Genomic DNA, 15,311 nt, shown 5'->3' with positions numbered 1-15,311 from the left:
CCCTCATCCGGTCATCCCTGCCCCCTCCTACCACACCTATCGACATACCTTCCCTACATGGCGTAGCCGCCGCAGCAGTCGATCCCGGCCTTCTCCGTACCGTCCTCGACCGTCTCCAGCGCGGAGCCGACATAGGATACACGGGCCCACAGATATCCACCTGGCGACCCAACAACCTCTCGGCTCGGTCGCGACCGGCAGCAGTCTCCCGGGCGGTGCAACAAGAGGTGGCACGGGGACACACGGCTGGCCCATTCCCATCACCACCGTACTCCCCGTTCCGCTGCAACCCGCTCGGGGCGAGAGACAAGCCCGACGGCTCCGTCCGCCTGATTCTAGATTTGTCCCAACCGGAAGGACTCAGCGTCAACAGTCACATTGACAAGGATTCCTTTGCCGTACATTACACCTCCATGGACAGTGCTATTGCTCATATCTTCTCCGCCGGACCCCAGAACGCGCTTCTCGCAAAAGCCGACCTCCGACATGCCTTCAGACTCATCCCCGTTCGCGCGGAACAGCGCTGGCTGCTCGGTCACCATTGGGAGGGAGCATATTATGTTGACCTCCGGCTACCATTCGGTTTGCGGTCAGCCTGTTCCATCTTCAACGACTTCGCCGATCTGCTCGCAATTGCCACACGACACCACGCCAACCACGCCAACATTCATCACTATCTGGACGATTTCTTTTTCATCGGACCGGCAGGTTCGGACGCATGCGGCGAAGCGTACCAGACGTTCCTTGACCTGTGTCACCGATGCCGCATTCCCGTCTCGCCTGACAAATGCTGCCCACCATCCACCCGCATGGAGCTCCTCGGTTGCGTGCTGGACACCGCAAGCATGACCATCTCACTGCCGTCCGCCAAGCTTCGCGCTCTCATCCAGCTCCTGGAAGAGGTGCGAGCCTCTCGCACAATCCGGCAGCGGCGCCTTCTCAGCCTCGCGGGCAAGCTCATTCATGCCGTCAAATGTATCCCAGCAGGGCGCAGTTTTTTCCGACGGCTCCTCGACACAGCTCACACCGCACAGCGCCCCCACCACTGGGTCAATATGAGCACTGACACTCGCAGAGACTTGAATTGGTGGCTCTCCATCCTACCGACTTGGAACGGGTCAGCCCCCCTCCTCCACCCGCACTGGACACCGCCCGCCCACCTTCACCTCCATACCGACGCATCCACAGTGGGGCACGGTGGCCATTGCGGGCCGAACTGGTTCTCCCAGCAGTGGCCAGCAGCCACGCTGCGCTGGGCCTCCAGCATCTCCTGGCTCGAGATGATCCCGATCCTGACAGTGTGCCTGCTATGGGGCCATAGTTGGCAGGGCATGCGGGTGTCCATACACTGTGACAATGCCGGGGTGGTCGGGGCATGGAGCAAAGGCTGGTCACGGGACCGGCGTCTCATGTCGCTCATACGCCAAACGCTTTTCGTCGCTGCCTCGCGCTCATTCGACCTGCGAGTGGTACATGTGCCCGGCACAGACAACAGCTCCGCTGACGCGCTCTCGCGTTCCCAGATCGGCCGTTTCCGCCGCCTGCATCCAGCGGCAGCGGCCGAGCCCACGCCGGTACCGCCCGCGATGACGGCCTTCCTGGAAGCGCCGACGGAAACCTGCACCACGGCGTCGGGCTACCCGATTTAGACACGGAAGCGCGCCGGCTCATCCGGGACGGACTCGCACCCGCAACGCGAAGAGCGTATCGGCGGTGTGTCGCTACCTTCCAGACTTTCTGCGCCTCTCACAACCTCCCCGCTATCCCCGCCACAGAGCGCACAGTCCTTCGTTTCCTCGCCCACCTCAGTCTCAACAACACTTCCCCGGGACTCGCTTCATCCCATCTGGCGGCACTGCGACACTGGCACGCCACGCGGGAGCGACCCTGGCCCGGCCGGACGGAACGAATCCGGTTAGCGCTGCGGGCCATCAGCAGAGACAGCCAGGGGCCACGCCCGCCCGGCCGGCGACCGGCGTCCGTGCCGATCCTGCTGCGACTGCGCCGGCGACTCCGGCGGGCCTCGATGTCAGCGCATGACCGGAGGGCAGCATGGGCGGCAATCACGCTGGGATTTTTCGGCGCGCTACGCGGAAGTGAGTATCTGGCCCCAAGTGCGCACCGGTTCTCTCGCCGCCGCACGTGCGCCCGCCGGCATGTCACACTACACCGGGACCGTCTTGTGCTGCATATCCCGGCGTCCAAAACCGACCAAGCGTATCGGGGAGCCACCGTCGAGCTACCCAGTGTCTCCGGCCCCGGATGTCCAGTCCAGGCTATGCGGAGGTACCTTCGCAACGTCGCCGACCAGCCTCCAGACCAACCACTGTTTATCCGGGCATCAGGCGCGTACGGCACGATCGCCTGGCTAAACGGCGTACTTCGCCGTTACGCGCCCTCGGACGCTGGGCGGCTCACCACGCATAGCCTGCGGATTGGGTTCGCCACCGCCGCCGCAGCCACCGGCGCCTCCGACGGCGCGATCCGTGCATCCGGTCGGTGGGCCTCGTCATCGCACCTCCGGTACATCCGGGGGCGCCGCCTGGACGTGTGGGAAGCGCGCATCGCTGTCAACGCGGCCCCTGCCCCGTAGAATGGCCCCGCCCCTAATGACTGGAATACACTTTGGCGTTTCTTTGGCGTCTTTCAGCATGTAGCAGATACGGAAAGGAAGCAAGAACCGACAAAGGGACGAGATAGAAGTCGAGACCGTGATACGCCAAAACGCGAAAGCAGGTTAGAAGGGAAGTTCAATCCGTAAGTAAACCATCTTCTGACACCCGGAACGGCAAAGGTGAGCGCTAATGGCACCGTGCTGTGCAACGCGATGCAGCACGGAACATTAGCGCCGGACGGACGGGTGTCTACCGGCCGGCCCACGCACACCGACGGGCGGGTGCCTACTGGCCCCGCGCGGAGAGTGTCCGTACACGGGAGCATAGATGGCGCGTCGAGCGGCCAGAGTTTATTATATATCTAGGGAGCGCAGCCTGAAAACAAGTTCTATGGGAAAATTGCTTTATTATTTAATACTTATCGAATATTTAGCCAGTCTTGTACACTGCCCTACCACCACGAAATCAATATTAACTAATTATTATGCGCTTTGTTATTTCGCGGAACGGCAACGCCGCAACAGCCTGTTGTTTGAACATCCGCCCGACAACGGCACGCCAGAGCAATTTCCCACCCACCCACTGCCCAATACCACCTGTCCTACGTCCTTCCAGTCTCCTTCTATCTGCCCTTCGGGTCGGTCTTTCAGCATGTAGCAGATACGGAAAGGAAGCAAGAACCGACAAAGGGACGAGATAGAAGTCGAGACCGTGATACGCCAAAACGCGAAAGCAGGTTAGAAGGGAAGTTCAATCCGTAAGTAAACCATCTTCTGACACCCGGAACGGCAAAGGTGAGCGCTAATGGGTATGTCGATTATGAACGCTCAACTCATACATATTGATTATATGTATACGATGAAGTTTGATATAATCGTAAACGAAATTAAAAGACCTTTGTCAAAATTGATTCACGCCCGTCTATATCAGATGGACGTTGTCATATTCAGTGCGCTATGTCTAAATCCACTGAACAGTGTCGAAGTTGTGCACACTGCCTATTTTCAATGCCCCTTATCGTGAAGGCGCGTTGTGTCGATGAGAGGCGCGCAAATGTCGAAAGACCACGCCTGTTGCCGGCTTAAATGAAAGCAGTCTATATGACCTGCACAGATGCCGACTCGCAATGAAAAAAGGTGTAGTACCTACCCAGTGGCAAATAACTGGGTCGCGGTCAATAGGCATGATTCACGAAGTCCCTAATCTTTTATTAGACTTAAGCCCTGAAAAGAGCAACATTTGCGCCTTTTTGCGTTGTATCGGTTAGCAAATGAGAAAATCTGCATCTTCTCGACAGCCCTCTATTCAGCAAACCTTTTCCACATCGCATCACTCCCGAACATAATTTTCAAACATGGGTATCCTCCCCACAAGCTACAGCAAATGAATTCACTGATGTTTCGGACTAATAAACAGGCGGCGCAGCACAGTGCCTCTTAAAATGAATTAGTGGCGAATGCACTATGCAGAGAAGAAATAGATTGAGCAGATGCCCAACCACACTGAATAAACAATTACAACTTAACATTACGCTTTACATTTTCATTAGTGCATTCATGGAAACAAACGACTTGCGACCCTTCCGCCTTACATAACTCGGCATAATACCCAAAGAATACCCAGTGGTTCGGCTAAACTACGCTGCATTTCTTCCAAGCCTAAGCATTTAACAATTAATTACTCAGCTATGCACAAGCACAGGCTTATAATTCACTGCTGAACTCCTTTCTCCCTATCATCTTTTGGCACCGTCAATCGACATCTGAGCTGTCGACTGTCCAGCGAATAAACCGCCGTTCTCCAGTTCTCCGGCAGGGGCTTCCAAACTCAGGCGAACTCGCCAAAGTTTCGCGATTCAATGCACAGAATCTGTACAATTGAGTTTGAGAGCCTCTGGATTGGCTCGGCGCGCCTGCGCTGCGCCGTTGGTCCAGCCGAGTACGTGAGTGACGTCATGCTATAAGCGTCAACCCCCGAAGTCACCAATCAGAGCCCTAGAATCGACGGGTGAGTAAATGCAGTTCCACACTTAGGTAACTCGCTTCCCGGACAGAGATGTTCCGCTCTGGAACATCTTCGACGGCCAGGTGTTTTTTTTTTTCACGGCACGGCTCCAACTGGTTCCTGGAGAAAACCCCCAGCTGGCCATGCTTGCAGCCCAGAACATAGCTGTCCTCTTTCACCTGGAACATATGTATAGTTGAAGCTATGTCATAATTTAGTTCAATTCAAACGCCAAGAAGATGCTTCATTTGTTGGTAATGTCTAAAGATAGTAGACATTCTCAATGACAAATTACAAAGTCCTTTTCCTACGACAGCTGATATTAACTAGAGCCAGAGCAGAAATAGCATCATTTTCTCACCTGCATGAACACACATATGACCGCACAGAACAGAACTGAACTGTATTGTCCCATTGTCCCGTGATCCGGGGTAAGCGTGCCATCAAGAATCTGTCTCACCGGCCGACTCCTACTGCGACCTGCCTAGCCAGGTGACCTATTGCGGTTTCGGGTCATTCGGTAACACCCAATGATCAAAGGGCAGGTTGCGTCACAGACTGATCGGTTGTGGAGGATAGGAGCTCGTCAGCTTCTGTCAGGTTCTGGATTATTCCGAAATCGGCAGCAGAACTTTTACTCTTATGTCTACGCATTTATGGTGATCACTGGCGGTTCCAGAAAGATGGTCTTAAACGTTGCGGGAGACAATCCCAAAAAGTTTCTCCAAATTCCAAAAACCTTTCGGATTTTGATTCCAATCCTTGCACACGGCTGTGCAGCCTAAAACAAAAATTTGATTATAAAAATTGTTCAGTTTTCGTTTCATTCTCATAAAAAACTTCTCCACCAGAGGACGGTCGGCGGCGTCGGGCTGGAGATGGCGGCGGGACTGCTCTACCATCAGCGGCACCAAGAAGCGTGTCGGCTGTTTCGACGCCGACAGCTGCTTGCTGGCGTCGTCGAAGAAGCCCAGCGTGGACACCACTTCACTCAATATACCCTGGGACAGCACCGCCTGCAGCTCCTCCTCCAGCTCCTCCATGTGCCGGATCATCTCCTCTCTGTCGGCCACGCCAGCCATCGTGGTCAGGGCGGGGTAGGAGAGGACGATTGACTCCAGCATGATGTACTCGGAGTTCCACCTCGTGGGCACCGCCGACTTCAGTCCGCGACCGTTCTGTCTCCCGTCTTTATCTTGCTGTTGATGGTCGTTGTTTTAGACCCTCGTGACATTTCTATGACGGCCAGAATTCTGCGTGTATGTAAGGATGAAGCAGATAGGATAGCCGAAACAATATGTATCCGAGACGCTAGGCCAAATATCAACAACTCAACATCATGACATATTTTATAAACATCGATAGCGTTTTGTTTTTGGTGACTGATGATATCGTTCGTATGTCGCTGTCACTCCGGACCGGGCTTGGTTAGGGGTGAGGAGGGCCATGACTCACTTCACTACTCTTGCTTTACGAACCACCACAGAGGGTGTTTTTTTCTTTATGCTATCTTAGCAATGGATAGACGTTTGATTAATATCACGTAACATAATAAAGCGATATTTTCTGATTGGCAGAATTGTAAGTATGATCAAAAATTGTCACGGATTGTCTGACTGTTCGGTATAATTCACTGACGTTCAAATAAACGTTTAATTATATGAAGTTTAAATGAACGTTTAATAATACAATGAAACGGACGTTTACTTATTCGTCAGTGGTATAATTAGGAATTGGCTATTCGTTGCTTGTGACATTGGTGAAGGATTTTAGACGAATTGTGCATTCTGTGTCTTTTGTGTAATCATTTTTACCTTGTAAGACCGACGAAAAGCATTGCTCGAAATATATCAGTTATTCTTGATAAGTTAAAAAAAATTTGATAAAAAACTTTGCACACTTTGAGGATAAGGTCAAGTAATGAAGCAGAATAAAATTTATTTAAAAGCATTTTGGGAAGACGACTTTCTCTACAAAACACAAATCAATGGTCATCCCTGCTTCTTCGTTGCACCATAAAACTCGCTTTCGAGCTTTCAAATGCTTCGCTTTCGAGCTTTCAAATGCTTCAGTCACTGAGGACAATTTCTACGAGGTCAGCGTCGCTTTTGCTGGAGTCGCTTTCTAGGCACAACTTTAACAGCTTGCATTTTGTTATGGGTGAACTCGTGTCCCATCGTTTCCAGCGTTTGTCGTTTAAATTGCCGAGCTACTTGCTGTGAAGGGATTTGTGTTTGGACACGACACTGGACTCGGTCTTATTTCGACGCTCAGCTTGTTCCGCTCGTTGGTTGGTGGCTAAACGTTCTGAAGCAGCCGTCCAGCGCTTACAATTTTCGGACTTCGTCTTTTCAATAGCACTCTTTTATCGCACCCACTCAGCAATTGTCTTGTATCTGTCTCACATTCGGGGCCACGCCAGCCATCGTGGTCAGAGCGGGCAAAGGGCGGGGTAGGAGAGGACCATTGACTCCAGCATGATGTACTCGGAGTTCATCATCATCATCATCACTTCGTTTATTGGTCAAGGCATGCAAAAATAAAGTTGAACAAACAGATAAGACATGATGCAAAAGCACACAATGTACTTAACTCGAGGCACCATGTCTGGGTAAGGGTAAACCAAGGGATAAAACACCGGCCGCCGGGCACCAAAGTCTGATGTCGGTGTCAGCCGCCACACAACCCACCTCGGTCACCAGCCACATGAGCAAGTTTACCGCGTGCAAGAGTCGAAGTTAATCTACCGGTGTCAATCAAAAAATTTTGAAACGCGCGCGCCACCGCCCGACCACCCGGCACCGAGATCAGTGCCGTGTACCAATGTTAGGAATAGTTGAGTTTGTTCAAGGTCAGCAAAAGAAGGCGAAATGCGGGTCAGTGTATTTGTAGTGTTAATTCGGAATTAGGAAGTTCGTGACAATTGTTGTAGTGTTAATTCGGAATTAGGAAGTTCGTGACAATTGTTATGTTGCCATGGCAACCAGATCAAGGAGCCTGACTTATTGATGTGTTGGTGAGCTCTGATTGGCTAGGCCCGAGAATTCAGGGCTTTTGCCGAAGGGGATTGGTGGAGAGGGAGAAAGATCGGGGGATCACTGGCAGCAAGGGGCAGTGCGGTGGGAGCAGCGAAGGGGAACGGCAGGTCGCGGAGTCCAGGGATGGAATGGTGTCGTTATTGGGGAGTTCCAGCCCTCTGTGAAGTGCGACTACTTGTGTGTTAACATCGCTTGATATTGACAATAATATCTATATTTTATCTAACTGGCTGTGAAATCGACTACAAGCTATTTCGGCTTTACAATGGCAGTGAGAATTGGTGATGCCGGAACAGGGGGCGGATATTTGGATCTGCGTTTGGTACCAGAATTCGATGGAGTTTCTCAAGACATCGCTGAATGGATAGATAAATTGGAGCTGGTGTGCCGTCTGAAAGGAGTGGAAAGCCAGGAGAGCGTCATTCCTCTGCGACTCACAGGAGGTGCATTCAGCGTGTACCAGCAGCTGGATGAAGAAAGTAAAAACGATGCAAAAAAGATTAAAGAAGCTTTGCTTACCGCTTTTGCTGCCGACAAATTCTCGGCGTTCGAGCAGTTCGTGGCTCGCCGGCTCAGAGCGAATGAATCAGTAGACGTCTACTTAGCCGACCTGCGTCGTCTGTCACGGCTGGCCGGAGGGGTAAACGACGGCGTCCTTGCCTGTGCCTTTGTAGCCGGATTGCCTGAAGAAACGCGTCACGCGCTGAGGTCGGGTTCTCGAATGGAATCACTGGATCTCGCTCAAATTGTGGCTCGCGCTCGTGCGCTGATGGCTGACTACACGACGGTGGCCGCGGTGGCCCAACGGCCCGGCCAAGCGCCTATGTTGAACGGCGGAGCCAAGCGGGAGGGGCCGGTACTATGCTTCATATGTCGGCGCACTGGTCACCTGGCTAGACAGTGCCGGACAGGGAGGAGCCGAGGATCCTGTTTCAGCTGCGGCCAGTTTGGACACTTCGCTGCTAAGTGTCCGGGAAACGGAAACGGAGAGGAAGCCTCAGCGCCAGCCTCCTCTCCCGGCCTCGCGTTAGTGGATCCCTGCCGCTCCGGCGCTTGTCAGTAAACGGGAGTCAGCGCACGGTTTTGATCGACACCGGCTGCTCTAGAAGCATCGTACACGCCTCAGCCTGTACCGACTGGAAACGGCAGCGTGAGAGTGTTTTCACTGTGAGCGGTGAGCGGAGCGAGTGCGACGGAGTAGGGCAGGTCTCGGTGCGTTTGGACAATGGTGCAGAGGCTCACATTGACTCGCTGGTTGTCAGAGAGAAGCCGCTGGGCCTTGACATGATCCTGGGAATGGACGGCATAAAAGCCCTCGGCGGCGTGACCGTTCTGTCGGAGAGGCAGTGTCAGTTTGGTGTCGAAACAGAAGCTGCAATTACAGCAACGGCTGTGATGGAAATCGATGAGTCGGACTTCAGAGTCAACTATAACGAGAGAGACCGAAAATGGACTGTAACATGGAAGTGGAACGATGAGAAGGGAACAAAGGAATTAAGAAACACGGTAGCAGAGTATCGGATGGCGCCGACCGCCAGGGACAAGTATCAAGAGGAAGTGGAGGAGTGGGTATCCAATGGCTGGCTGATACCTTACAACGAGGAGGAGCATGGACCTGTGCGAGGAACCGTGCCACTGATGGCAGTCGTTCAGCCCAACAAAGAAAAAGTGAGGCCTGTGATGGATTTTCGCGAACTGAACGAGTACGTGACAACCCACACGGCCGACGCCGATGTGTGCGCCCACAAGTTGCGTGAGTGGCGGCGGAAGGGGACAAACGTCGCACTCATCGATCTGCAGAAGGCATACCTCCAGATTCACGTTCACAGATCGCTGTGGACGTACCAGACGGTCGTCTTTGGAGGGAAACGGTACTGCTTGACCAGACTCGGGTTTGGGCTGAAATCAGCACCACAGATCTTGAAAAGGGTGGTCGCCACCGTGCTGAACCACGACGAGAAGATCCGTGACGCAACATCGCCATATATGGACGATATCTTCGTGGATGAAAGTGTGGTCAGCGCCGAGCGCGTTGAGGACCACCTGCGTCAATATGGGCTCGAATGCAAGCCCGCAGAACGCGTGAGTGGCAATGGAGCTCGTGTGCTCGGACTTCGTGTCCGAGAGGAGGGAGAGCGGCTGAGATGGGAGCGTGACAATGAGATGGGACAGATTCCGCAGCGCCCGACACGCCGAAGTGTATTTTCGTTGTGCGGGCGGCTGGTAAGTCACCTTCCAGTCTGTGGCTGGCTACGAGTCGCCGCCTCGTTTGTGAAGAGAAGAGCCAATGCCGTAACGGCGGCATGGGATGATCCGGTCGAAGACCCCCAGGTCTTGGAGATGATGAGCGAGATGGTGAGCCGAGTACGGGAGAGCGACCCGGCTCGCGGCCGATGGGACGTCTCTGGCGACGCGGCTACTCTCTGGGTGGACGCCAGCTCAGTGGCTCTCGGAGCGGTACTGGAGGTGAACGGTGACGTCATAGAAGACGCGAGCTGGCTCAGGAAGGACGACTGCGGCCACATCAATTTGGCAGAGCTGGAAGCAGTCCTGAAAGGCCTGAACCTGGCGGTAGCGTGGGATATGAAGGATATCCGTTTGATGACCGACTCGCAAACCGTATTCCACTGGCTGTCTGACGCGCTATCGGGGAAGGCTCGGATCAAAACGAAAGCGGCCAGTGAGCTTTTGATCCGCCGACGTCTTCAAACGATCACTTCCATCGCTGAGGAGTACGACCTCAGAATAGACGTCCACTTCGTGCCGTCTGCAGAAAATAAAGCGGACAGCTTGACCCGAGTGCCTAACAGGTGGCTGAAAAGAAAAGAAGTCGGTGATCCGGTATGTGCTGCTGCCGGGGAACTGACGTCAGCAGAGGTGACGCGCATCCACGAGATAGTCGGACACCCTGGGATTCGGCGCACCCTGTACTTCTGCCGCAGAAAGTCGCCAACAGTGTCGCGAAAAATGGTACAAGGCGTGGTGCGCCGCTGCATTAAGTGCCAGTCAATTGACCCTGCACCGGCTACGTGGCCCAGAGGCAAGCTGAGCGTGGAGACTGTGTGGTTCAGAGTGGGCGTGGACGTGACGCACGTGCAAGGAAGTCACTATCTAAGCATGATAGATTGCGGACCATCACGCTTCGCGATCTGGAAGAGGCTGATTCGTCAGGACGCAAGGAGCATGATTCAGCAGCTCGAGCTGGTTTTCCTGGAGCGAGGTGCGCCAAAGGAGCTGCTGATCGACAACTACCCAGCCTTTCGAGCCTCCGCGTTCTGCGAGTTTGCAGAGAGGTGGGGCATCAAGATCATCTTCAGATGTGCCCATTCTCCAAGTGGAAACGGCATCACCGAGCGGTGCCATCGAACGGTGAAGACCATCGTCGCACGCTCAGGCTGCAGCGTCATGGAGGCTGTCAACCTGTACAACATCACACCGAAGGATGATGTGGATGCTGGCTCTGCACCGGCGAACATGGTGTACTCGTACGAGGTTCGAGTGCGTGGAATTGGTGGAGACGATGAGCAGAGCCCCGGGCAGGTGATATCCTGTCGGTTCAGCATCGGCGACAGGGTGTGGATCAAGGATCCTAGCAGGCGATGCGATGTACCGAGCGCCAAGGGCACGGTGACGCAAGTGCTGTCCGCTCAATCGGTTGAAGTGGACGGCATTCCGAGACACGTCAGAGATCTGCGCCACGTCACAGACCAGGGCCCGGATCGGGCGGCCGCTCCAGCGCCGCACAGCGACCGTGACGACGAGCCGCTGCTGATCTCAGTACAGCAGCGCAGAAGAGCTCTGGGAGGAGCAGAAGATGACTCAGAGCCACAGCATGGACATGTGCGGGACGCAGACGGTCCAGACGAAACAGAAGTGGAAGAGGACAGTTTCGCGCAAAACGAGGACGCTCAAGCAGATAGGGACGGAGGACTGACGCAAGTAGAAAGGACTGGTCTCAATGGAACACGCACAGCGGAGCCACCACCGGCCCTGAGGAGAAGCACGAGGAGGCGGCAGACCCGAGATATATGTAGTTGTGATCAATTATGATCAGGGAGGAGTGTAGTGTTAATTCGGAATTAGGAAGTTCGTGACAATTGTTGTAGTGTTAATTCGGAATTAGGAAGTTCGTGACAATTGTTATGTTGCCATGGCAACCAGATCAAGGAGCCTGACTTATTGATGTGTTGGTGAGCTCTGATTGGCTAGGCCCGAGAATTCAGGGCTTTTGCCGAAGGGGATTGGTGGAGAGGGAGAAAGATCGGGGGATCACTGGCAGCAAGGGGCAGTGCGGTGGGAGCAGCGAAGGGGAACGGCAGGTCGCGGAGTCCAGGGATGGAATGGTGTCGTTATTGGGGAGTTCCAGCCCTCTGTGAAGTGCGACTACTTGTGTGTTAACATCGCTTGATATTGACAATAATATCTATATTTTATCTAACTGGCTGTGAAATCGACTACAGTATTAATCATTTCAGTTCTGGGATTCGCATATTTGGGACAGGAAAGGATCAAATGTTGGGACGTTTCGTCAGGATAGCCACAGACACACATCGGGGAAGGACATTTGAGGATTTTATATAAATGAGAGTTCAGGTATGTCATTTCGGTACGCATTCTAGTATGTAATGTATTTCCCTCCTTTGTTCCGAAGCTGTAATACTTAGGTGGATCAGGTAACCCCAGCCGCTCGCGAATTTCTTTTTTAAATGATTTATGATTTTGATTACGGATGGTTTCTGGCAATTGGTTCCAGTTTCTGATTGTCGCCGAAAGAATGACTTACATATAATAAGATGATGTGCGATGAGGAAGTCTGGTGTGGGTGTTTGCATTTCTTAGTATGATGTTTGTGTCGCGTGCTCGTGTATTTGGTATTCTGGACGTGATGTAATTTGGTGTGGGCTGGTTTGGGTCGCTGAGTTTGTGATACAGGATGAGTTTGTGCATTTGTCGTCGTTGCGTTTAGAGTTCCCAGCCCAGTTCTTTTCGCAGATTATCGGTCGGTGTTCTAAAAAGTGTACCAGTCACTAGTCTCGCAGTTCGATTTTGCAATGTCTCTAGTCTGGTTGTGTCCCGTATAGTAATATGTCCGTCGTAGATCGCGTCACAATAGTCGAAATGTGGTCTGATATAAATTTTATAGATTTGGTCAAGTATTTGTCTGGGTAGGTAACGTGCGATGGGGTAGAGGGGACCAAGTGTTTTGTTTACTTTTTGGCATATATTGTTTATATGTTCGTGGAATCGTAGGTCGGTAGTACTCCTAGGTGAGTGTGATTTTGTTTCATTGGTATTGCTTTATATGGGGAGTCCTCCGAATGTTAAAGGTAGTGTGCCACCTTTGAAAGATTTCCCATTTTATTTTTCCTAGGATAAGAAGCTTCTGTTTTTACCTAATATCGCAAAAAAAATCAAAAATGGGTCTGGAATAGTGCCTTTTTCGCCTAAAAGTTTTTCGGTTTTTAGATATGTATAACAACTGTAGTGGGCTCACCTGCAAACAGGCGTCGGGCAACAATCGCGAATGCGGCGCACTTGTGACAATAAGCAAAGGTCATTATAGTGTTACGACCATACGACGTACGGGAATGAGTTATCAGCTGTCTAATCGTAGACAACACAATGTCGAGCCTTAAACTGTAAACCCGTATTGGTATTGTTTCTTTTATTTGGCTGTCGAACATTATTTATGGTTTGAAATATGATTTTATGTAAAATAATTGATATGAAAAAGCCGTCTTATAAGTTATGACCCCATTTCACCACACGCAAGTGGCAGAAATGACAATGATCAGCTGACGCATTTTTCTTGGCCGAAGTCAGAGCGCGCGGCCCGACGCACCACGCGTATTTGGAAATTCCGACCTCGACGAGCATCAGAAGCCACCTAACAGGCGTGTTCGAAACCGCAGGAGATGATGATGAACGGGTTTATCGAAACTTGATTGGATGAGCATATCGGTAATAGCGATTTCAGTGTGTGCATTTATTGTTCATAGTGGTGTGAAATGTGGTTGGGGTACGACCGACAACCCGTCGGGGCGAATTTCGCACTGGGGTACTCAAAATTTGAAGAATTTAAGACGTTTCCATGAGTTTTGAAGGTATGGATAAGTTCTAAAAATCCGGTTCTCCTTATCTGGGCCATTAACTCCATACGGTCCAAGAAAGCTGGCACACTACCTTTAATTTTGGAATTTGCGGAGTGCGTTGGTGGGAAAAAGTTTGTTGAATGGTTTTTGCAGGGTTAAATGTTATCGCCCAGTCTTTTCCATGGTTGTAAATAACGTCCAGGTCGTCTTGAAGTGAAGTCTGTGTCAGTTGTATGTCTGTCGCGTGGGGAGAGTATAGAGAAGTGTCATCGGCGAAGAAGAGAATGTCATTTTTTGTCTTGGTAAATAGTTTATTTAAAAAAATTAATGCTAGTAGAGGTCCTAAAACCGATCCCTGCGGACAGCCCGCTTTCAAACTCAAGAGCGGTGAAAGATCATTGCCTAAAATTACCCTTTGCTTTCTATCAGTCAGGTAAGACTTGAGCCAATTTAACAACTGTCCCGTTATCCCAAATTCGTGTTTGCATTTATAAAGCAATCCCTTATGCCAAATAGTATCAAAATATTTAGTGAGTCGCGAGTCATGGCCGTTTAGTGAGGCCGTTTAGAGTGTAGTTTAGTGAGTCATGGCCCTCCTCACCCCTAACCAAGCCCTGTCCGGAGTGACAGCGACATGCGAACGATATCATCAGTCACCAAAAACAAAACGCTATCGATGTTTATAAAATATGTCATGATGTTGAGTTGTTGATATTTGGCCTAGCGTCTCGGATGCATATTGTTTCGGCTATCCTATCTGCTTCATCCTTACATACACGCAGATTTTTGGCCGTCATAGAAATGTCACGAGGGTCTAAAATAATGACCATCAACAGCAAGATAAAGGCGGGAGACCCGAACGGTCGCGGACTGAAGTCGGCGGCGCCCACGAGGTGGAACTCCGTGAACACCACGCTGGAGTAAATGGTCCTCTCCTACCCCGCCCTGACCACGATGGCTGGCGTGGCCCCGAATGTGAGACAGATACGAGACAATTGCTGAGTGGGTGCGATAAGAGTGCTATTGAAAAGAAGAAGTCCGAAAATTATCAGCGCTGGACCGCTACTTCAGAAGGTTTAGCCACCAAACAACGAGCCGGAACAAGCTGAGCGTCGGAATAAGACCGAGTCCAGTGCCGTGTCCAAACACAAATCCATTCAGCAAGTAGCTTGGCAATTTAAAACGACAAACGCTGGAAACGATGGGACACGAGTTCACCCATAACAAAATGCAAGCCGTTAAAGTTGTGCCTAGAAAGCGGCTCCAGCAAAAGCGACGCTGACCTCGTAGAAATTGTCCTCAGTGACTGAAGCATTTGAAAGCTCGAAAGCGAAGCATTTGAAAGCTCAAAAGCGAGTTTTATGGTGCAACGAAGAAGTAGGGGTGACTATTGATTTGTTTTGTAGAGAAAGTCGTCTTCCCAAAATGCTTTTAAATGAATTTTATTCTGCTTCATTACTTGACCTTATCCTCAAAGTGTGCAAAGTTTTTTATCAAAAGTTTTTTTTTTTACTTATCAAGAATAACTGATATATTTCGAGCAATGCTCTTCGTCGGTCTTA

At 51.5% G+C, this 15,311-nt stretch overlaps 2 protein-coding genes across 4 annotated transcripts in view; both read left to right on the top strand.

Annotated features, from left to right (window-relative positions):
• LOC122378045 overlaps positions 1 to 3,424 on the top strand; it is a 6,344-nt gene extending 2,920 nt beyond the window's left edge. For 2 of the 3 annotated variants that reach the window (XR_006255965.1, XM_043358750.1), the window contains one exon: positions 2,651 to 3,424. Coding sequence is in view for 1 of the 3 variants with exons in the window: in XM_043358751.1 (XP_043214686.1) it covers positions 1,524 to 2,593 (1,070 nt within the window). In the remaining 2 variants the exon portion in view is untranslated. The other variant, XM_043358751.1, reaches the window with a different exon arrangement.
• Positions 3,425 to 9,178: 5,754 nt separating this feature from the next.
• Positions 9,179 to 14,673, top strand: LOC122378020. The gene is made up of 2 exons (XM_043358728.1): positions 9,179 to 11,592; positions 14,532 to 14,673. The coding sequence occupies exons 1-2, from the start codon at positions 9,179 to 9,181 to the stop codon at positions 14,671 to 14,673; spliced, it is 2,556 nt and encodes an 851-aa protein (XP_043214663.1).
• The last annotated feature ends 638 nt before the right edge of the window (positions 14,674 to 15,311 follow it).

This window comes from Amphibalanus amphitrite, unplaced genomic scaffold, assembly GCF_019059575.1.
Source record: "Amphibalanus amphitrite isolate SeventyFive unplaced genomic scaffold, NRLGWU_Aamphi_draft 000054F_arrow, whole genome shotgun sequence".
NCBI classification, from domain to species: Eukaryota; Metazoa; Arthropoda; class Thecostraca; order Balanomorpha; family Balanidae; genus Amphibalanus; species Amphibalanus amphitrite.
This window is presented reverse-complemented; position numbering and strand designations above follow the sequence as displayed.